At 34.0% G+C, this 25,164-nt stretch overlaps 1 protein-coding gene across 1 annotated transcript in view; it reads left to right on the plus strand.

Annotated features, from left to right (window-relative positions):
- The first annotated feature begins 1,074 nt into the window (after nucleotides 1-1,074).
- Nucleotides 1,075-25,164, plus strand: part of LOC145241305 (calcyclin-binding protein-like) — a 43,035-nt gene continuing 18,945 nt past the window's right edge. The window contains exon 1 of the mRNA XM_080104092.1: nucleotides 1,075-1,243. Within this exon, the coding sequence (XP_079960218.1) occupies nucleotides 1,223-1,243 (21 nt within the window). The 5' untranslated portion in view covers nucleotides 1,075-1,222. The remainder of the gene's footprint in view (nucleotides 1,244-25,164) is intronic.

Below are 25,164 nucleotides of genomic sequence, written 5' to 3' on the forward strand. Positions count from 1 at the left end.
TTGACTTGTTGCTGGCTATCTTGCTCTTGCTTGTTGCTAGATGTCAACATTTTGAACCGAGAGAGAGATTTAGCTGTCGTACAAAGCTAAAACTCTATAACATCATCTGTGTATAGATACTCCCTCAGCCATGGAAAAGTTGTGACGCGTGTAAGCCTGAAATGCTGGAAGCATGTAATAATTGATCTGCCATCATTACATGTATATATGTATGTATAGGTATATGTATGTTCATGTACAGGTGTATGTATATGTGTGTATATCTATGTGTATATCTATGTATATGTGTATATGTATGTATATATGTATGTGTGTGTATGTATTTATGGATATATATTTTTTGTATGTATCTGTATATATGCATGTGTGTGTATGTATATGTATGCATGTATATGTGTATGTATGTATGTGCATGTTTGTGTATGTGTGCATATTTATGCATGTGTATGCATATATATATGTGCATATGTGTACATGTGTATATATGTATATATATGTGTGTATTTATATGTATGTACATGTGTGTGTATGTATATGTATGTATGCGTGTTATGCATTGTGTATGTATATGTGTGTGTATGTTTACAGATAGGTATGTGTGTATGTGTATATATGTATATTTTCATTTATATATGTATATGTATGTATGCCATTGACTTGTCTTGTGTATGTTGATGTATGTGTACTATGTATTGTGTATATATGTATGCATATATGTGTGTTATATGTATGTGTATGGTATGTTTGTATGTATACTAGTGACCGTCTTCAGTGCCATGTCTGAGCGTGTGAATTTTGCCGCAGGACTAAAGTCATTTTCGACTCATGGACTTTCAGTGCCTGAGGGAGTGGCACTCGTCTGATAAGATAAGACGTTGCAATCATCATCAACATATATATATATATATATATATATTAAATGTAGTATGCCTTATATATATAAATTATATACATTATACGTATAGTATATTATATATCATATTATATACAGAGAGAGAGAGAGAGAGAGAGAGAGAGAGAGAGAAAGAAAGAAAGAAAGAAAGAAATCCGAAAATTACGAAACTTCGGCGAATAAAACGACTTCAATCACTGCGAAACGAAGTCTTCCTTTTTCATCTTGTTTAAAATTGTCAAGTGTTTTCTTCCTCGCATGGTCAGGCGACTTGCACTTCGATTTTTCTACTTTGAATTTTAGTTTATCAAACAATTCGCTTAACAGAACATGTCGCGATCAGCTGCAGACGTGAGTTAAAATTAATTAGACGTTTTCATTTTTTTTATTTTTTTTTTTACTTTAAACCTTTTGTTCGGTTGAAACATTTATTCTTTCTTGTGAAACACTGAAACGAAACAGTGATTGATTTTTATCGGATTTCCAGAAAAACCCAGATGTTTCTAGAAAGAAAAGCATGACTGAAATTCACGATTGAATATTAAAATAATTTTCAATCGTTTTTATTCTGTTATTTTTTTTAAATACTTTTTTTCTCTCGCACAAAAATAATTTCGTATAATTTAAAACATTAATTCAGAAGAGTTCAATTTTCGTTCATCGTTTTCAAGTATTTTTATTTACTCATTTAGTTTCATTGTCTATTAAATTCGTGGGTTTGTATTACTGTACACATAGATTCGAAAAAGTTGTCAAAAAACAAATATATAACAAATAAATGTTATCAAAGGCAAGATAAGTTACTTTTCTACCAAACTGGATATATTTTTCGTGTTTTTAATGTAACATGTTTATTCAGCTCGAAAAGCAGGTATTATTATACAAACACCGTGACAGCGTTAGGGTTAGGGGTTAGGGTTAGGGTTAATTCGCTGTCACGGTGTTTGTATAAATTTACCGAAAAGCATACAGTGTTTGTGTTTACCGATGTATTAGAAAATTCAAAATGGCGCCCGACTCTCTCTTTAACACGGTAAGTTTGGGAAAAGGTGTTATAAATATTAAACTAGACAAAATACTGTTAGAAATTCGCTCAATATATGTTACCGTGACATAAGTTGACATATGTTCGGTGTTTTTTTAATAGTATTTTGTCTAGTTTATTATTTATTTTCCAATACATCGGGAAACACTGCATGTTTTTCGAGCTGAATAAATATGTTACATTGAATAAAAACACAAAAAATATATCCAGTTTGGTAGAAAAGTAACTTATCTTGCCTTTGATAACATCTGTTATATTGTTTTTTGACAACTTTTTTGAATCTGTGTGTACAGTAATACAAACCCCAAATTGGTTTGACATTGAATTTAAATGTTTTTATTTATTTATTTTTGATTTGATGCATCGGAAAATGCATCAAATCAAAATCTGTATTTTGTAATTTTTCACTTTCACTGAAAAACATTAAATTCTCGGAAATCTAAATTCTCTCTGTAACAAAAACTAAGTAAAGTTTACTTAATCTTTGTTTGAAAAACTAAATTTTACTAATCATAATTTTTATTTCTTATTTCATTATTGGTTAATTTTCTAGTGTGTGTGTGTGTGTATATATATATATATATATATATATATATATATATATTATGAAGATTATTAGTAAAATTTAGTTTTTCAAACAAAGATTAAGTAAACTTAGTTTTTGTTAGAGAGAGAATTTAGATTTCCGAGAATTTCAGTGAAAGTGAAAAATTACAAAATACAGATTTTTTTGATTTGATGTGTGTGTATAGATGTTTTTATTTGTTTTTGTTAGCGACTCTTTGAACGAATTCAATTATTTATACGAAAGTGCATTTTTACAGTGTTATGCATATTTTTAATTTTTAACTCCTTTTCTCAAACTTACCGTGTCAAAAAGAGTCGGGCGCCATTTAAAAGTTTCCAATACATCGATAAACACTGTATCGAGCTCAATAAACATGTTACATTAAATAAAAACACTAAAAACATCCAGTTAGGTAGAAAAATAACTTGCCTTGCCTTTGATAACATTTATTTGTTTTTTTTTTTCTTTTTTGTTTTTTTTTGTTTTTTTTTGATAACTTTTTCGAATCTGTGGACAGTAATACAAATCCAGACCTTCTTAACATAAGGAGAGTGTTTTGTAACTATTTTGGGTGATCGTGCGCGGATCAAGCACTACTGCAAGTGCTAGGTGTATCAGAATTTTTGTAGGAATTTTTGACACCCCTAACATGAAACTGCGAATAAAATATAAAAAAAACTCGTAATTTCTCTTAAAAGTGGGTTGTTTATTTTCTTTATGGATTATACTTCCAAAATAAACTATTAAAGTTGCTTTAAAAGTAATAGAAATATTTTTTTTATTTTTTAAAAAACAGTAATGAATTTTACGAACTCAATATTTTTCAATTTTTTAAACTTTAAAAATCAAAGTTTTTCTATTGATTCTATTTTTACGATATTTTCAGGGTCAATGTGAAATTTTATGCTCTTTCCAATAAACCGAATATAATATTCTAGACAAACGTTTTTTTTTAATTCACGTCCCCCCCCCATTTTCAAGTGTCTATTAAAAAGTAAATAATTAATTTACTCACCAAAGTTTTATATATCACAAATTGAAGAGAAAAGGTCAATAAATAATATATTCAAATTCAAAACAAAAAAAGTAGTGTTTTTTAGAAATTTACCTGTAAAGTCCGAAGTTTAAAACCTTTAAAAAAAAAAACAACTTTTTTTTTTTTTAATGAAACTTTGGTCCTTGCTCCTTTTAATCGAAAAAAAAAATTAGGGTTTGAATTACATTTTTCGAGTAGTTATAAGCTTGGAAAGATGGGGTGGAATTATTCACTATTTTTCCCGAAATTTCTGACACACCTGCACTCACTGCACTGCCACTGCCAGTGCACTTGTAGGTGTATCAGAATTTTTGTAGGAATTTTTGACACCTCTAACACGAAACTGCGAATAAAATATAAAAATCTCGTAATTTCTCTGTTAATACCCACTATTATTGTTTATTTTCTTTCTCGGCGCCACTTTAATATTTTTGAAAAAAAAAGTATTAATCTATCTCTCAAACTACAGGTTAAATAGTACGCCTGGTCTTTTAGGTAGGAACAAAGTGTAGTAGGTGTTCTGATAGTATGATTCATCTTTCATGTCTTAGATCAGTAAAAGTAATCCTCCTCGACCGAGACAATTTAAATTTGTTCCAATCAAAAATAACCCTTTTTGGGGAACTAGAACTGGACTCCCCTCCCACATTAAAAGTGACCTTGCACCTGTTTATCCTCGAGGGGATAAAGTCATTAGGGACTATACTTTCAGACTGTGTCTAGAAAAGGATATCTCACAAAATAACATCAGTCTTTATGCTTATTTCGACATTGTGTCCAGTTATCAATGGACTTGAGCAATGTCAACCATAATTGTGCATTGCATTGCACTTGATCCGCGCTATTTTTTAAATCGTATTTCCAAGTTTAATTAAGTTTTGTTTTTATTTAATTGTAATGTTAAAGTATAGAATAGGTAAAAAACACCCTCCCCATGTTATGAATGGCTTTTAAAATAATAACGTTATTTCAGCACGGATCAATAAGTGCACTAGTACCCTATTCTGTACTTTCACCTAAAAATTTAATTAATATATCGTAAAACGTGAATGTAATTTGAAAATACTAATTAAAAAAAAAATAGCACTGTAACATAAATGCATAAACACCGAGATTTTTTTTTTTCTCTATTCTATTAACTGCTGATATAAATTAACACGAAAGAAAACCTTTTCTTGGAAACAAAATCATGTTCTTTTTATAAACTTCTTTCATTTTTGTTTGGTTTGTTTGACGATATTGTTCGCGCTCTGCCCCCCCCCCTTTCTATGTGCTCATTGTTGCATTAGCAGTGTCGGAAATCGCCATTAAAAATTCGTGGTAAACACTGGAATATTTAGAATTACTGTCTTTCGAAGCTTATAACTACTTGAAAAATTGAAATTCAAACCCTAATTTTTTTTTTTTTTTTTTTATTAAAGGAGCAAAGACCGAATTTAAAAAAATAACAGGTTTAATATCAAATTATGCAATATTATATATTTAAATTTTTTTTTTTAAATCAGTTTTCTTTAAAAAAGATTTAAAGAAAATCAGCGAAATTTTACTTCAATTATAAAAAAATATATATAAATTTCAAAAAATCACTTATCTATAAAAAAAATACTATTCAATGGGTACTTCCATTGTTCATTTGGTAAGAATTTATCCATATTTATACTTTTATTCCATGTCCTTTTTAAATAAAATATTTTTTTTAAACAAGGGTTACAAAAAACACGAACTCAGATGTTTTTCACTGTTCAAATAATGGGAGACAAATTTCTGATTTTCTTCGCGTTTATCTTCCGGTGGCTTCAAAGGGCCACAATTAATGTCTCTTTCTATTGAATATTGTAAACCAAAATTAGTATTTGGGAGCCTCCTTAGCTAAAAAATGAACACATTCACTAGGTGTATCAGAAGAGTACTTCCATTCTTCATTGTTAAGAATTTATCCATGTTTATATTTTATATTCCATGTCCTTTTTAAATAAAATACTTTTTTAAGTAAGTATTAAAAAAAAACGCGCAATTATATAAAGGGAGACAAATATCTGCTTGCTTTTTTTTTTTTTTTTTGCGTTGAATCTTCGGTGGCGCTAAGCGTCACAACTAATGTCCCTTTCTATTACGTGCTGTAAACCAAAACTAGTATTTTGGGGCCACCGTAGTTGGAAACTGAACACCTTCACCCTTGACTAGAGAAACAAACCTAGAAACAGATGATCAAGCCTTTATGTGCTTTAGACTAAACGTGCAACACAGTATTAGCTACTATTATTTTCTCTACCGCTCTCCCTCGACTCAGGACTGCTCCATAATAAACAAAGTATCTGACAGCATAGACACGGCATTGTCCCTCGACACTAGCGCACAAATACATGTGTTTGGTGACTTTAATGTCCACCACAAAAACTGGCTTGGATTCTCTACTCACACAGATGCAGCGGGCAGCATAACCCATAGCTTCGCTATATCTCACTCCCTATCACAAATTGTTACGTTTCCAACCCGTTTCCCTGACCAGGAAGAACAACACGCATCACTTCTAGATCTGTTTTTGACCACAGTTCCCGATGACTGCATAACGAAGGCCCACAGCCCACTCGGGAACGCTGACCATGCAGTGATAATGGTTGAAATCGCCCTAAACTCTAGACCCAAAACTGAAGAGCCAGTGCTCAAAATAATGAGATATTATAATAAGGCTGACTGGGAAGCCATCAGGGAACTAATTAGAGATGCTCCATGGAAAAATATTTTCTCTCTCCCTGCTGAACAATGTGCAAACGAGACCACTGACTTGTTCAAAACTGCAATCGAAGCGCATGTTCCCATGCGGAAATTTTATAGTAAGCCCCACTCTCCCCAATGGTTTACGTCGACTTGTGCAACTGCCATTACACAAAAGCAGCATGCATACCGTAGGTTTAACCGACATAAGTCCAGTTCAAACAGACTGAAGTATATAGAAGCTAGAAATAACGTTAAGAAAGAAATAGCGACAGCTAAGAGAGAATTTACGGAAACCACTAAAAAGCGCATCGAAGCACAAAAACTAGGAACTCGAGACTTCTGGAAAATCTACAACAGTGTAGTAAATAATGGGCAATCAACAATTCCCCCACTAACCAACAATCACGAGGTTGTCTCCTCAGCAACCGACAAGGCTAACATGCTTGCCAGTCGGTTTGCCTCAAACTCCACACTGGACCCTTCCAACCACCCCCTACCTGACTTTCCTATGCGGACAGACGCCACACTAGACGATCTGAAAACCACCCCTGCTCAGGTGCATGCTATCATAAAAAACCTTGACACCTCAAAAGCATGTGGACCCGATCTTATCCCAGCTGTGCTATTAAAAAAGTGCTCAGCCGAAGTAGCTCCAGTTCTCTCCAAACTCTACAACAAATGTCTTAATGAAGCTTGCTTTCCAGGCTGTTGGAAAACTGCTTCTGTTGTACCAGTATTCAAGAATTCTGGCAAAAGGACAGACCCATCAAATTATCGCCCCATTAGCCTCCTCCCACTTTTTGCCAAAATATTTGAGACCATAATTAACCATGCTCTAGTCCATCATCTTACAGATGCTAAACTACTGACTGACAAACAATATGGATTTAGACGAGCCCGTTCCACAGCAGACATCCTCACTGTGATCTCTGAACGTATATACCATTCACTGGACAAAGCGGGGGAAGGCAGAGCGGTAGCTCTAGATATATCTAAGGCTTTTGACAGGGTATGGCATGAGGGTCTCCTCAGTAAAATCAGATCATACGGTATCACTGGTAGAATACTTAACATAATTAAATCCTTCTTAGATAAGAGAAAAATCCAGGTAGTCCTCGACGGTCGCACATCTAAACAATATGATATAAATGCGGGGGTGCCCCAGGGTTCTATCCTTGGACCTCTATTGTTCCTGATATTCATAAATGACCTCCCCGACAACATTGCCTCTGAGATGGGTATATATGCTGATGACACTACACTCTATGGCAGACACGACAGGAAGACGAATGAACACATTTCTAAAGAAATGGCAGAAACACTAGAGGAAGACCTCCAATCTGTAGTGGAATGGGGACAAAAGTGGTTGGTCGCATTCAATGCTGCCAAGACTAAACTAGTTTCATTCAATAATTACAAGAAACCCTCTCTACCACCAATAGCAATGGCCAACGACTCTTTATCTGAGAGTCCATCTTTCAAACTCCTTGGCCTAACGTTCACAGGAAACATGAGTTGGAACAATTACATTGAAGGCATTGCCAGGGCCGCTGCAAGAAAGGTAGGCTCTCTCTACCGTGCTAGAAAACTACTAACACCCGAAAGTATCCTGTACCTCTATAAGGCCACCATTCGCCCATGTATGGAGTATTGCTGCCACATCTGGGCTGGTGCATCTGCTACTAGTCTCTCGCTCCTTGACAAGGTTCAAAAGAGAGTCGCAAATCTGATAGGCCCTGAACTGGCATCTAAGCTTCAGCCTCTGTCCCATCGACGAAATGTTGCATCCCTCTGCCTGTTCTACAAGTATTTTAGTGGTGAATGCTCTGATGAACTGCAATCACTTGTGCCCCCACGACGCGAGCACCCTCGACAAACCCGACAGGCTACTAGATCCCACCTCCACACTGTAGAGGTCCCTAGATGTAAAAGATCTTTTTACTCCAATAGTTTCTTCCCCAGAACCGCAAGACTCTGGAATTCCATTCCAGGTCCCTGCTTCCCCAACAGTACTGACGTGCAGAAGTTCAAGTGTAACGTGAACCGACACCTTGCTGCCCAAATCCCTATATAGTACCCCAGTAGTTGTTGCCCCTGATAGTAGCCCCCTACACCAAAGTGGCAATTTGCCTTGTTTGGGGTGAAAATGTAATAAAAAAAAAAAAAAAAAAAAAAAAAAACTCTATGGCAGACACGACAGGAAGACGAATGAACACATTTCTAAAGAAATGGCAGAAACACTAGAGGAAGACCTCCAATCTGTAGTGGAATGGGGACAAAAGTGGTTGGTCGCATTCAATGCTGCCAAGACTAAACTAGTTTCATTCAATAATTACAAGAAACCCTCTCTACCACCCATAGCAATGGCCAACGACTCTTTATCTGAGAGTCCATCTTTCAAACTCCTTGGCCTAACGTTCACAGGAAACATGAGTTGGAACAATTACATTGAAGGCATTGCCAGGGCCGCTGCAAGAAAGGTAGGCTCTCTCTACCGTGCTAGAAAACTACTAACACCCGAAAGTATCCTGTACCTCTATAAGGCCACCATTCGCCCATGTATGGAGTATTGCTGCCACATCTGGGCTGGTGCATCTGCTACTAGTCTCTCGCTCCTTGACAAGGTTCAAAAGAGAGTCGCAAACCTGATAGGCCCTGAACTGGCATCTAAGCTTCAGCCTCTGTCCCATCGACGAAATGTTGCATCCCTCTGCCTTTTCTACAAGTATTTTAGTGGTGAATGCTCTGACGAACTGCAATCACTTGTGCCCCCACAACGCGAGCACCCTCGACAAACCCGACAGGCTACTAGATCCCACCCCCACACTGTAGAGGTCCCTAGATGTAAAAGATCTTTTTACTCCAATAGTTTCTTCCCCAGAACCGCAAGACTCTGGAATTCCATTCCAGGTCCCTGCTTCCCCAACAGTACTGACGTGCAGAAGTTCAAGTGTAACGTGAACCGACACCTTGCTGCCCAAATCCCTACATAGTACCCCAGTAGTTGTTGCCCCTGATAGTAGCCCCCTACACCAAAGTGGCAATTTGCCTTGTTTGGGGTGAAAATGTAATAAAAAAAAAAATAAATAAAATAAAAAAAATAGTTTTTGCCATTTAAAAACAAACCCACTCTACCGATTTTTTTATTTTTTATTTTTTTCTCTTAATAAAATACATGAGTTTTTAAATATATTTTATTTATACTTATCGAGTGAATTTTGTTTTTAATATCTAAAAAAAAACATTGAATGAAATAGAAAAAATTGTCGTCAGCATCCGATATTTATTTGACTATGTAAGCATCACATGAGCTTTCACTTAAAAAATCAACATGGTTTTTAAAAAGGGTTTTACACTTTGGACTTTACAGGTAAATTTAAAAAAAACACTTTTTTGTGTTTTAAGTTAGAATATTTTATTTATTGATCTTTTCTCTTCAATTTGTGGTATATAAAACTAATTATCTTTTTGATAGACATTTCAAAATGGGGGGGGTGAATTAAAAAAAAAAACTTTTGTCTAAAATATTATATTCGGTTTATTGGAAAGAGCATAAAATTTCACATTGATTCTAAAAATATCAAAATTGAACCAATAGAAAAATTCTGATAGATTTTTAAAGTTCAAAAATTGAAAAAGAATTAACTTGTAAAATTCGATTGATTTCATTACATAAAAAAACATGGCTGCATGAACGCGCACAAGCACTTTGTAAACAGTTTTTAAAAAAATAATATTTCTATTATTTTTTAAACAACTTTAATAGTTTATTTTGGAAGTATATTCCATAAAGAAAATAAACAACCCACTTTTAAAAGAGAAATTACGAGTTTTGTATATTTTATTTGCAGTTTTGTGTTAGGGGTGTCAAAAATTCTGATGCACCTGTTGTTGCATTATTATTGACAACTTTGAAAATCCAGAACTTAACCTAATTAAAAGACAAAATTACAAGAAAAATCTTTAATGTACGTATTTGTCACGGAACAAAAATGTCATATTCCAAAATATCACAAATTGATAAAGTAATTAATTTCAATAAATCATTTTACAAAGCAAATAATGTTTGGATTATTTCGTGATGGAAAAGTTTAATAATCAATAAAAACATAAGTTGAGTGTTCACAATTTAATCTGACAGGCCTGTAGCAACCATCGGGGGAACTGTGCTTGAAGAAAGCCAGAACATCAAATTTGGTAAATTTTTACATTAGGTCCACCTCTACAATTTTCTTTTAAAATGACTTATACAGGTTTCTGACTATGCCGAATAAGAAAATTTCATTTAAATTTTGCAGGGACAAGTAGTTTTTGAGATATAAAGACCTGTATTATGCACTGTAATTCACTGGCGGCCATGTATGTATGCGCACGCTAAACGAATCTACTTCTCTGCAACCAAGAACTGACATCTAGCGGTTCTTCCGTATAGTGCTGATTTTGTGATCATCTTCGGTAGGCCCAACCACTTCGGGATGCAAATTGCTTCTTTGTTCTATTAGTACCTCCAACACGCTTTAGTTTTACCCCTCCCCCATATGTAACAAGATGTAACTGTAATTTAATTTAATATTATAACTTTTTTAACATTTAAAAGAAACTTAAAATAAACTAATATTTAAAAAAAATTTTACAGCATACAAAAATAATGAAAATGCGAGACTAAAATTGTGTTTACATTATTGACGCTTTAAAACGACGTTCCTATGTAATGGCGTTTTTGAAGCCCTAAACATACGCATGTTTTAAAAATCTAGCAAGAATCAAATAAGTCATTTTCCTGAAATTTTTGATATTACTAGCAAGACCCGTTAACCGGCGTTGCCTAGTGGAAACATGCCCCCCCCCTTGTAAAAGTTTAAGTATGGCTGTTGTTGGCATTGCTCAACCCCCAACCTCATGTTAAGAACGGCTTTTGGAATAGATACCCTCCAACATCCTCATAGTAAGAATGGCTTTGGGAATGAACACCCTAACACGCCCCTATTATGAACGGTTTTTGAAATGCTCAAATACTATGAAGCAACCTAAAAATTTTGAGTGTGCAGTGTCGGTCAGAAAGGAGTGTTTTGTAAGCAATCTGTGCTCCCACCTTAAAATTTAATAATCACATGATTACATGTTCAATAATGTGATTAAATTTTACCTCTATAAAGTTTTTCTAATATAGACATATTGTTCACGTCGAAATGTAGCAAAAACTTGTTTACATCAAGCGAGCTACCCGTGTTGACCTTAAAGATCCCCTTTTAGTTAGGTGTGCGTCAGCCTAGAAAAAAAAACATTAAAAAAAAAAAGGGAACGTCCCATCATAAAGTAAAATAAAAGCCAAAAAAGTAGCATCATCGGTAACTATCTTGCCTGAAAATTTTATTAAATATTAGTCTTTTTAAGATGCAAATTGGTCACAAATATACAAGTAAACCAAAATTATTTTTTTTAAATAATTTCACAACTGTAGTTTCTATAAAAGAATTTTGTGCTTATGCAACTTGATTTACCCAACGGTATTTTTTACAAAAATAGTAATAAAAAATTTTATTGCTTGATATTCGAAAAACTACTTATTTGTGGACAATTAAAATGTATTTTTTTTTTTTTTTTTTTTTTTTTTTAACGAAAATAGGTCGCAAATGTAGTTAAATAATAATTTTTTTTTTTTTTTTTTTTTTTAATTTTTCAACTGTATTTTCTATAAAATAATTGTGGGCTTATACACATAGATTACCCCCACGGTATTTTTTTTTTTTTTTTTTTTTAACAATAGTCATAAAAAAAAAATTATATTGCTTGATAATCGAAAAACTACAAACAATGTGTATTTAAAAGTAAAGAAAATGGTTTAAAATCTTTTTCAAAAAGTTGTTTCTCTCTTTCTCTATCTAGGTATCCGTCTATCTGCCTCTCTCCCTATCTTACTGTCTGTGTATCTGTTTACAAGCTCTGTCTTTCGCTTACTGTTATGGTAAACCTCGAATATTGTGCTTACGTTTTTGCAGAAAAAAAATAATTTTAATTAATAACAGAATTGTAGTAATATAGTTGGGAAAAGGAAAACAAAAAAACAATTGGTTTGTTTTAGTTAAAACTATTGTAACGCATGTACAGAGCGGCCATGTTTTTAAATATCTAGCATGTTCGTTTATTCAATAAGGTGTCTATTCTTGAATAGGCAAGTTGAGAGCTGGCAACCAATGAAAAGTGCTGGAACTGTAAGGGGGGAGGGGGGAACTATTTTGTGTAACGGGAAATGGAAAGTTAATGGTTTGTATAGGAGTTTATGATCCAGTTAAGAAGGGTGCCTGGAAAACGGTTATATATATATATATCTTCCGGGTGTTAACTGAAGAGTACTGTAGATAGAGGGGAAAAATAAGAACTACTTTGTAGATGATGGCGATCATGATGATGCCTCTCCTAGGATCTAATGAATAAATGTGTCTGTAAAAGCATTCTCAAGTTATATAAGATGGTGGAGTTTAGACATAATAAATTTGTATGTGGCATCTGTTCTTGCAAGCCTACGGGAATTTGGTCAAGAGGGGAACTTCTGCAATTAATGATAGAATTAAATAAACTTGCATAATAAAAGTAGGTTTTGTTAAATGTTATGTAATGGGTGGTATTAAGATGACGTTAGTCTTAGTGTGTTCATGTGTTATTGCTAGATATGATATATATTCATTGTGAGTGTTCATATAGAGACAGGTCTTATATATAACGAGACAGACAGGTAGGGTACAGATTACTACAGGAGCACCAAACCTGTAATTCAATGAGAGGAAATTTATGAATATCTTGATAGACTGAGAGTGCGTTTGGCATTTTTTTAATAACAGGTTTCCAATATTAAAAAAACAATATTTAGAATATATGACTCTTAAGAGAATAAAAATTGCAAATCCAAAATCGGCCTAACAAAATTTGTTTTGATTTGATTATTTAAATTGATAGTGAACTTTATTTTTTATTTTATTTTATTTTTTTTTATTTATTTATTTTTTTTTTTTTGCACCTTTTCCAAAAAAAGTATGGAGGTCTTTACACAACATTATCTTTAGATACATAAGTGTCAACAGAAGACATTAAAATAAATTTTATTTTATCTCATCTGTAGTTTGTTAATAAAAATCTGTTTTACAAAAGGTAAGTTTTTATCCATTTTTTTTTTTTTTTTTTTTTTTTTGTAAATTTTATTTATCCATAAATTTCTGCATAAAATATGTAGGACAAGTTTATCATTTAACGTATATTGCAGTCTTTTTTCTTGTATCTTGAAATCATTAACATGGACTAGTTGTTTTCGTAATATGAGAAATTACTTTCTTTTATTTTTATTTTTTTTTTTAGCATGAACTTAGGCTGAAATAATAACATTAGTATTTAGAAAGCAATTCTTAACATGAGGAGTGGTGGGAGTTTTGTAACTATTTTGTACTTTCACCTAACAATTTGATTAAAAAAAAATATGAAACTTTAATTTAACTTGAAAATTTGGTAATATAGATACATAAGCACTAGTTTTATCATCTGCGATCTGTTTGTAAAGTGAAAACAATACTTTTCAAATTAGGGATTTACCGATTATCAAATTGGCCGATTACCGATTAATCGGCTGATAGATTTTCTAATGCTGATTTATCAGCAAATTTTGTTGTCATAAATGAGACTAATATTAATTTTATTGGAATGGAAGACAAATTAACTTACCCATTTGCTTGCCAGCAAAAATTTATCGAAGGCATGCATTGCTAAACCATATCAAATGATGCTCTGTTAACATGTAGACTTTTGCAACTGCACTGAATTTGAGGCAAATAAATGTAAACATATGAAAAGTTCCCTTTCTTGTCCTGTCGAATTATCATTTTTTACTTTAAATCATTGTCAAAGAAAATTATTACTTTACTTTTCAGTTTTCATGTTGAGGAATTTTACAGTAAATTGCAACGATGTGTGAATTGAAAATAAAGCATTCTTCATCAGTCACACTTTTGTTCCTCATTTTCGGACTCTTGTTACCATTACATATTTTTATTTTTCTTGTTAAGATAATATTTTGAGATAAACATACTAATTTGATATCAGACATAAGTAATTTAAATATGTGAAAAATTAACTAAATATTAAAAACAACAACCTTCAACCATTATGGCAATCCCAAGAATAAGAATACAGCTGCTTGCAAATTATGTCAATCTATTACATCAAAAGGTGGCAAATCAGCAAAAACTTTTACAATGACTAATATGTTAAACCATCTTAGAAAGGTTCGTTCAAAAGTTGCAAATAAAAGGAAGCACAATGAATATTCAGGGGCAGACATTCTGGGAACAAGTGGCAGCAACTACGAGCTTTCAGTGAAACACCAAACTACTATAGAATCAATATTGGCCCAAAAGAAAATTTGGGATATTAATGATCACAGGTAACAAGAGATTCATAATCTGATAAGAGAAATGATTGCTGTTGATATTCAATCATGTTCTGTAACATCTGACATTGGATTTAATAGGCTTGTTGGAAAACTTTGTTCAAATTACAGCATTTTATCAAAAACGTACTCCACTACAAAATAATTTGATATATTTACAAAAGTAAAACAAAAATTCAACTGTTTCTTGCTAAAATTAGCAACATTTCATGAACTACAGACATTTGAACAGCCACAACAGATAATGCTCCTTTTCCGAGTTTGACAGGTCATTGGCTTTCAAATGACTTTAGACAGTGCAGAGCTAGCAGTGTCAGAAATTTCGTGAAAATAGTGAATAATTCCACCCCATCTTTCCAAGCTTATAACTCCTCGAAAAATGTAATTCAAGCCCTAATTTTTTTTTTCAATTAAAGGAGTAAGGACCAAGGTTTTATTTAAAAAAAAAAAAAAAAAAAAAAACAACAATGTGTTTTTTTTTTTTTAAAAAGGTTTTAAACTTCGGACTTTACAGGTAAATTTCTAAAAAACTGATTTTTTTTTTTTTGTTTTAAATTTGAATATATTATTTATTGACCTTTTCTCTTCAATTTGTGATATATAAAACTATTAAACATAAATTAATTATTTACTTTTTAATAGACATTTCAAAATGAGAGGCGTAAATTATTCGACCCCCTATCTTTCTAAGCTTATAACTCCTCGAAAAATGTAATTCAAGCCCTAATTTTTTTTTCAATTAAAGGAGCAAGGACCAAGGTTTCATTAAAAAAAAAAAAAAGACAAAAAGAAAAAATGTGTTCTTATAAAATAAGGTTTTAAACTTCGGACTTTACAGGTAAATTTCTAAAAAACTGATTTTTTTTTTTTGTTTTAAATTTGAATATATTATTTATTGACCTTTTCTCTTCAATTTGTGATATATAAAACTATTAAACATAAATTAATTATTTACTTTTTAAGAGAAAGTTGAAAATGGGGGGGGCGTGAAAATGGGGGGGCGTGAAAATGGGGGGCGTGAATTAAAAAAAAACGTTTGTCTAAAATATTATATTCGGTTTATTGGAAAGAACATAAAATTTCACATTGACCCTGAAAATATCGTAAAAATAGAATCAATAGAAAAATTTTGATAGATTTTTAAAATTTAAAAATATTGAGTTTAAAAATTGAAAAATATTGAGTTCGGAAAATTCATTACTGTTTTAAAAAAAAATAAAAATATTTTTATTACTTTTAAAACAACTGTAATAGTTTATTTTGGAAGTATAATCCATAAAGAAAATAAATAACCCACTTTTAACAGAGAAATTACGAGATTTTTATATTGTATTCGCAGTTTCGTGTTAGGGGTGTCAAAAATTCCTACAAAAATTCTGATACTGCTAGTGCAGAGCTGTGCTTAGATTTGTTCCATTCCCTGGTGCACACACAGGTGCAAGAATAAGTGAAGAATTGCACAATGTTCTGGATGAGTTTAAAATCTTCAATAAAGTTTTCTTAGTCTTGCGGAATTCAGGAACAAATATGGTTGCTGGTATCAGGAAATGTGATTTAGAATAACTATAATACATTGTAACTCAGGCTGTGAAGGCAATCATTGCATCTAACAGAAATACAGTCTCTCACTTTAATTGCTTTCTATTAGCAATTAGCAAATTAACTGAAATACAGGATCAGCTTAATTTATTAAAACAAACTCCTTCAAGATGTGATGACATGGTGGAATTCAACATATATGTTGAAAATAATTTAAGAACAACGAAAAGCTCTTGTAATGTGTGTTAAGAGTCTCAATAAGTCCTCATATCGATGGGAACTTGTTTGAAAAAAAATATCCAGTTACCGAGTCCATTTGAAGAAAGTTACAAAACATCAACCATATCAATGATAATACCTACAAATTAAGCTCTGATGTTATTTTTGTCAGAAGCTGTCCAATCTAATTCTAGTATTTCTGACTTTAGTGGAATCCTTACCATTGTTGAACAATTCAGTCGAAACAAGACTTTCATCCTATCTAAAAGATAAAAACTTGTGTATGTCTACTTTTCTAGACCCATGATTCAAATATTAATTTTAAGATTGGCAAAGAAAATATATTTAGAATTGGATTCTACATCCACTTTCCACTGATGATCAGCAGTATACACTACCCTGTTGAGGATGAAGAAGCACAGACATATGTAAATTACAAGATGACAACTTTGAAAGCAACTGACAAAAAAGTAACTAGTAAATTCTACACTGTCAATTTCAGAATCGAATGTCATAAAGATATACTAATTTCAAAATCAAATCACAAAAACTATTAAAAGATCTGGAATTTTGCATGCCTACTCAATACATATTGTAGAATGCTATATCCAAATGTCAGCTGTTTACACCATGTACTTCTAAAATAGTATCCTCAAGAAAATGTAATTTTATTTTTTTTATTTTTTTTTTAAATTCAAATATTGAACCAGTGTTATTTAAACCATTTTTCATGTAACGTTTTTTTTTTTTTTTTTTTTTTTTTAACTTCGCTTATCCACCCCTGACCACACACCCAAAAACACCCGGGTACCCACCGATTTTTTTTTTTTTTTTTTTTTTTTTTTTTTAAATATCGAAACAGGCTCATTTAAGCCATTTTCACATGCTTTTTTTTTTTTTTTTTAACGTTCGTTTTTCTGTTTTTTTTGTTTTTACGATTTTTACATTTAATATCGTTCGTTTGCCTTACGTTAGTTTTTTTTTTTTTCCGATGTTTTGATTACCCCCCTCCCCACTTAAGTTTTAACGTTCGTTTTTATGTTTTCTTTTTTTACTTTGCTTATAACAAACAAACCTGGTCATTGACCTCATTAAAAACAACTGCTGAATAGCTATTGCTTACGTCGTCGTAACGCGCGCACAAAATCTTAACTCTACGACTTCCATGCGGGCACCTGTCAATTTTGTTCTTACTTAAATAAATTCAAACATCTTTCAGTAACTCATTCTGGCTGGTCGAACGGTTCATATTTTTTTTTCACATTTTATTTTCAAACTTCGCCTCAGGGCTTCAGGTTCGATCCTACCAACTTACCAAAACTTTTTACCCCCCCCCCCCCGGTTTCTTTTTCATTTAAGAGCACACACACCTCAAAACACCCGGGCAATGCCGGGTACCCCCGCTAATCTATAAACATAAAAGCGAAAATGTATGTATGTACGCTTTTCCTCGATGTCCACAAAAGGCTTCTTTCAGAGAAGCGCTCGCTCGCTTCACAACTTAAAACTTTTTATATCATCTATAAATTGTAATATCTCACAGTTAACCATGGAGCTCGCCTGTCTATTTAATTTTATTGACTTTCAAACATTAATTATTCCACATTTCCCGCATCGGCACGCGTTACATTCGGTTTTCGGTATAAACAAAAAGCGAAACTCGACTCTAATCACAGGCCCAGAGCCAGTGGTTTCTAGAGAGCTAAGTAACGTTTGGTCAATGTCTTCGTCATATCGGACGGTAGCTTTCATTTCGAGACGAGGGAGCGGGTTTTTAAAAAACAAACCGATTTATTGACCTCATTAAAAACTGTCCCGCACAAAATGCTAACTGCTGAATAGCTATCGCCGTCACGTCAATCAAAAACGCGCACCTGTTGTGTTTTTTTTTTTCACACTTTACTATTTTCCAACTGTGCGTCGTCAAGGCTTCGTTTTTTTTTTTTTTTCACAGACACCTTTTTTTTTTCTTTTTTTTTTTTTTTCACATTTCAGGTTTTTTTCACACACACCTACAAACACCCGGGCAACGCCGGGTACCCCTCGCATAAAAGGCAAAATGTGTACTAGTTTGTTTGTGTGTGTGCATTTTTTTTTGTATGTCCGGCAAAGGCTTTTTTCGAGGTGGTTCTTGGGTTGGTCGCTCATTCTTATAACTTTTTATATGCTACCGAGATGGTAATATCTGATTTACAAAACGACGTTGTAAATATCTTTTATTTCAGCGACTTTTATCTTACAAAATTCACGCTGTGAATTTGTTTTCACTGCTACTGCTACGGCGTGATATTTGACCTAAAAAACCACCTGAGCTTTTGAACGCTTATTTTCGACTCTTCTAAAGTCCCTGCCTTCATCAGACTATTAATCTCAAGGCTTTGGGTTTAAGCCTACCTCCCTCCCAAAACTTTTAATTTTTTTTTTTTTTTTTTTTTTTTTTCTTCTCTCTCTTCGGTTTTTTAATATTTAAACAAGGTTTTGTTTTGATCTAAACCCCCCCCCCACACACACACACACACGCGCGCGCCTACAAACACCCGGCCAATGCTGGGTACCCCCGCTAGTCTATAATATAAATCTCTCCTGCCTGTTTAAATGTATATATGTCTGCCTAAAACTTTCAATAGAGGCGACGGATTTTCACGAGATCGGTATCGTTTTGTAGCTGAACCCTTCGGATGATATTGAAAAATTGGCTGAAAACATTAATTACTCCATTCTCAATTGGGCAGTTTTCTACAGGGAGGGGTCGCTTTTTTCACCGATATTTTTAAAAGTCATCCCCTATTTTCGATTGACTAGCCTTAATTTAAACATTAGTTAAATTTGTAGTTACTGTGTTGATGTGTCAAAGCTATATCATGAGTCACTTTGCAGTGATGAAATGGTTTCAGGATGAAATGGTTATAGGATGAAATGGTTATAGGAAAGAGAAAAGTAAATAATCGGCCGGTAAAGTGACCGATTACCTTCCGATTAATCGGTGCAACCCTACTTCAGATATTATTTAATATACAAATATTTCTATTATTATAAAACTCTATAATAACACAATGTAAACTAGGATAGTATGCAGCCAAATATTTATATTAACTTTATTTTTGTTTTAGATGAATATCGAAACCATTCTGTCAAGATCTGCATCAGTAAAACCTAAATGTAAATATGAAAATCCGATAACAAAAAAAACGTTATTAACATTATCGTGCCAATGCCCATCCATATAAATTGACACAGAATGTAAAAGCACGAAATGATGACGTTGCTGTTGTGTACAATGCTGACGTTTTATACACCGCTGTGGAGATAGATACCTATTGTTCTATCCTTTCAATTTTTGATATCACTAAATCATTGGCCATAGTTGTCTGGGGCACAGGACAAATTGAAGACCCCAGCATTTGAACTTACCAAGAAATGAGGTGTTATCAATTGTTTTTGTTCCATTCTCTGCTGTTTGTTGTACGTCTTTCACTACAGGATGATTTCTGGTACACTCTGCCAAGACTTTTTATCGGTTTCTCTTTTTAATGTTGGTATAGGATCGCCGCCAATGGAGAATCTAATCTTTTTTTTTTTTTTTTTAAGAAATCACCGATTATCAAGGCCCAAAGGACGCTCGAGGATATGGGTTAAAGAATGTACAGTAGTCAAAAGGACAATATCATAGTAATTGTTAGCAGTGTAAATTTGGTAAATTGGACTACTTATGGGGAACAACTCATCAATAACTTGTTTACATTGGACTTGAAGATGGCTATGTTGTAGTCAGCTGGAAAGCAGGTAAATGGAAGAGTTCCACAGGTGTGCAGTTCTTAGAAGCTTTGTTCATGGAATCTACATTTAGCTTTAGGCACAGATAAAGTGGGAAATTATTGATAGTGTTTACAGCCAAACTAATGTTTCTCATGAATGTTTGACGAGATTGAAGCTCAGACGAGCACTTGCCATGAAAATAACAATAAAACAGACAAGCTCGCAACATCTCTTCTGTGAGAAAGAGGTTGCAGAGAAGAGAAAAGGGCATCCCTCACTGGGCTGTGAAGTCTATTCTGAACTCTGTCAAGGCAGGATAAGATCTTCCTAGCAGCTCCTGCTCAGATGTGACATCAATACTCCATCCTTGGACGTACCTGGCTCTTATGTAGGTAGAGAATTGCATCAGCAGGTAGGTATCTACTGGATCGATAGAAGGATCCCATCATTTTTCCAGCGACCTTGGCAACCGATTTGATGTACATATTTCATTTTAAATCGGGAGTAAAGGTCGAGCCCAGAAGTTTGTCAAAACATGGAGCCTCCCCAAGATGAGAGCCATTCAATTGTTGCCAGATGAGGGACCTGTTTCCTGATCGTTAAGATTCCTCAACTTTGTTACTTTGAATTTCATCCTAGACCACTCAATTAATTCGTCCAGCCACTTAAGTAACTCCCGGGTGGCTTTCTTTCTTCCTTCCCGTCTTATCAATGTTGTGACATCGTGTATAAACGACCGGAGTATTGTGTTCCATAGACATGCAGTTTGGGGGAAAGAAATTTTGCTCATGGAATCTTCGTTTAGTTGTAGGCACAGATAGAGAATAAGGGAAAATGTCGACAGTTGTTGTAGCTGGAGGAGTGTTTGAGAATGTTTTATAAGGGGATGGGACCATAGACACTCAGTCAAGTACCTGCCATGAAAATAATGGTATAGCAGAGAGACTCACTACATCTCTTCTGTGAGGAAGTAAGGGGGGAGAAAAGTGCCTTGCCCACTAGATTTTGAAGCCAGATTTTGTATCTTGTTAAAGCAGGAGAGAGTACTTTTTTTTTTTTTTTTTACACAGTGATCACCACTTATCAAGGCCCGGAAGCCACTCAGGGATAAGGGTTATTGCAAGTACATTATGTTAGTGAGGAAATTTGCTGAAATGTTTACTTAAGGGGGCGGTTCATTAGGAATTTGTTAACGTTGGACTTGAAGACATCCAAGTTGTAGTCCGGAGGGAAGCAGGCAGACGGAACAGAGTTCCACAGGCGTGCAGTTCTAACAAAGAAGCTTTGTTCATGGAATCTGCGTTTTGATTTAGGCACAGATATAGAGTGGGGGAAATTTTTCACAGTGGATTCAGCTAGACGGGTGTTTTTCGTGAAAGATTGGCGAGGGGGGACCAGAGATTGGAGTTCAGACGAGCATCTGCCATGGAAATAACGATAAAACAAGGACAGGCTCGCAACGTCTCTTCTGTGGGAGAGAGGTTGCAGGGTAGAGAAAAGGGCATCCCCCACTAAGCCACGAAGTCTATTTTGTACTCTGTCAAGGCAGGATAGGCTGTTTTTAGCAGCTCCTGCCCAGATATGGTAACAGTATTCCATCCTTGGACGTACTTGGCTTTTATATAGATAGAGAATTGCATCCGTAGTGAGATATCTTCTGGAGCGGTAGAAGGATCTCACCATCTTTCCAGCGACCTTGGCAACAGACTTGATGTACTATTTGTAACTCCTACCTGCATGTTACAACCGTACTCCATCTTCGAACATATTTGTGTCTTATACAGGTAAAGCATTGCGCCAGTGTTAAGATACCTACTTTGAACAAAAAGTGCGTGATTATTGTGAAATTTTCTATGAGTTCGTTTTCTTTTTATAGATTTACAGTTCAAAAAAGTAACGAATGGGATGATTGCTAGTTAACTATTATGTGCAATTATGTTCATGCAGATATTCTACATGATTTATACTTGCGTAATATTTGCATAAAGATTATAGTAAACACAACCCTCTTCCTATATATTATGTATGCGTATATATATTTAAAGAATTTTGCCTACCAAACCTGTCAGATTTTGGTCTACAGGCATGAAACTTAATATATAGGGTATTCAAACCCATGCGAAACTTTATATTGGTTTTAGCTGGGGGAAAAATCTGAAAATTCAAAAAAAAAAAAAAAAAAATGCAATTTACCAGGTGAGGGTTGAACATCGGCATTAAGAATATGAATGCATAATGTAATAGCTATTAGTTCATGTTTTAATTTTTAGCCTTGCAGTAAACATATCTTCATAGCCCTGGCATTAACGTCAAAGGAAAAAGTAAACCATAAGCTAAACGTTTTGGTTTTGATTCTCGGTGGTGGCACACAAGTCTAACTTTTTAAATCACTAGCATTTCAGCCCGGCGTTGCCCAGGTGTTTGGATGTTTATGTTGAGCAAAAAAAAGAAAAAGTGGTAGTAGGAAGACAGGCTCGAACCCGTACCACAAAGGAGGAAAAGAACGGGGTAAAACCTAACGTTTATGCTGTTAACAACCACCGCCAAACCCGAAGTGACATTTTTAAAATTAAGGCTAGACAATCTAAAGGAGAGGATAACTTTAAAACATATCGGCGAAAAAAGTGCCCCCCGCCTCCATAGAAAAGTGCCTAGTTGAAGGGGAAGATATTAATGTTTTTAGCCCAATTTTTCGATATTTGTCGTATGAAAGGTCGAACTTTAAAATGATACTGATCTTGGTAAAATCCGTTGCCTCTATTGAAAGTTTAAGGTAGACATGCAAACAGACATACATGCATACATTTATATATTGGTAACTAAAAATTTTCGACCCAAACCGATGAAAAAGCTTGCCCTATCTCTGAATACCCTTTATGTAAAATTTCAAATATTTAGACCAGAAATTGTCTGAGTAATTTGGAAGAAACTGCAGTGGTCAATTTCTTTTTTTAACTTGGAGCCCTATTATGACCTTAAAATTTATTGTTTTGGGCTCAAATCAAGTTATTAAGTTAGATCCATGTCCAAGGAACCTATATCTAAAATTTCAAGTGCATAGACCCAAAATTGTCGGAGTTTCGTAGAGTTCTCAAAGGTCAAATCGTTGAACTTTAACCCTTTAATCACCAAATTTCTGGCCAAAAACCAATCACATCGATTTTCCCAAATCTCGGTACCCTGTTTATCAAATTTCAAGTCTGTAGACTAAAAATTGATAGTTATTGCGTAGGGAAATGTACACACACACACACACATAGGCACTTTCACTTTTATATATAGATTACTATATATTGGATCCAGTATAATCTATATATCTATAAAAGTGAAATTGTCTGTGTCATTGTGTATTTCCCTACCTAACTACTGTCAATTTTCAGTCTACAGACTCGCGATTTGACAGGAGTATTGAGATTTGGGAAAATCTTTATAATCAGTTTTCAGACAGAAATTTGGCGTTCAAGGGGTCAAAGTTCAACGATTTGACCTTTGAAAACTTTATCAAACTTTTCCGCCAATTTTGGGTCTAAACACTTGAAATTTTAAATGTAGGTTGCTTGGACATGGATTCAAACTTTTTGATTTGAACCAAAAAAAATAAATGGGGGTCAAAATTGGTGTCAAAGTTAAAAAAATTTGACCTCTGTGATCTCTATCAAATTACTCAGCAAATTTTTTGGTCAAAACATTTGAAATTTTACATAGTGTATTCAGACATGTAGCAAGCTTTTTAATCGGTTTTTGGCCGAAAATTTGGCTGCCAAGGGGTCAAAGTTTAAAAGATTTGACCTTTGCAGTCTCTAGCAAACTATTCAGACAATTTTGGGTCTAAACATTTGAGATTTTACCTAAGGTATTCAGACATGCAACAAGCTTTTTAATCCGTTTTTGGGCGAAAATTTGGCTGTCAAGAGGTCAAAATTGAGTGTACCTTTGCAGACTCTACCAAACTCCTCTGCCAATTTTGAGTCTCTACATCTGTAAATTTTAGATGTAGGTTACCTGGACATGAGTCAAACTTTTTAATAAATATATATATATATATATATATATATATATATGCACATAAAGTTATGAACAGTACATAGGGCCCGAGCAAAGCCGGGCTAAACTGCTAGTATAATAAATACAACATCTGCATTAATCAAAATATCATATTTAAGCGTATTTTACAACTGGGCAATGCCGGGCGGCCTGCTAGTTATGAATAGAAAGAAGAATGTTAGATAACATGTCATGTGTAACATCATGAATTATTTTGCAGAAACAATTGTTAGAATAATCTAAGTAAGCTAAGAAAAAAGCTGAGACTAAAGCTACTTTCAGGAACGCCAGCAACCACTGTAAAAGAGTAATAAAAAATGCAAGAGAGCTATATGCCCAGTCTGTTAAATCCAAAGTAGCTGATCAGCGGCTTGGTTCCCACCAGTTTTGGCAAATAACAAATAGGATCCTGAACAGAAGTGTGCGTTCTATCCCAACCATTATCAATAGACCAGAGGTCATCTCATCAGCATCAGACAAGGCCAAACTATTTGCCAAGAATTTGCAGCTAATTCTACCCTATGCGACGAAGACCATCAACTCCCCATATTTCCTCCTATAACACAGAACACGCTAGGTAACATACAAATATCTGTGCATGAGGTCGCCAAGCTAATCAAGAACCTTGATTCCAGAAAAGCAACTGGTCCTGATGGCATCCCAATTATAGTGTTAAAAAAGCTTCAACCAGAACTTTCTCCCATACTTACAAAACTCTTTAAGCGTTGGCTTAAGGAGAAGTGCTTTCCAACACCCTGGAAAACCTCATCAGTATGTCCTGTATTTAAGAATTCAGGTGATAAGTCATCTCCCTCTCAGTACAGACCAATAAGTCTCCTGTGTGTCATGAGTAAGTTGCTGGAATCCATATTAAATAGAGAAATAGTCAACCAACTCAGCAGAAATAACCTTC

This window comes from Euprymna scolopes, chromosome 20 (genome assembly GCF_053919585.1).
Source record: "Euprymna scolopes isolate OS-2025 chromosome 20, ASM5391958v1, whole genome shotgun sequence".
NCBI lineage: Eukaryota > Metazoa > Mollusca > Cephalopoda > Sepiida > Sepiolidae > Euprymna > Euprymna scolopes.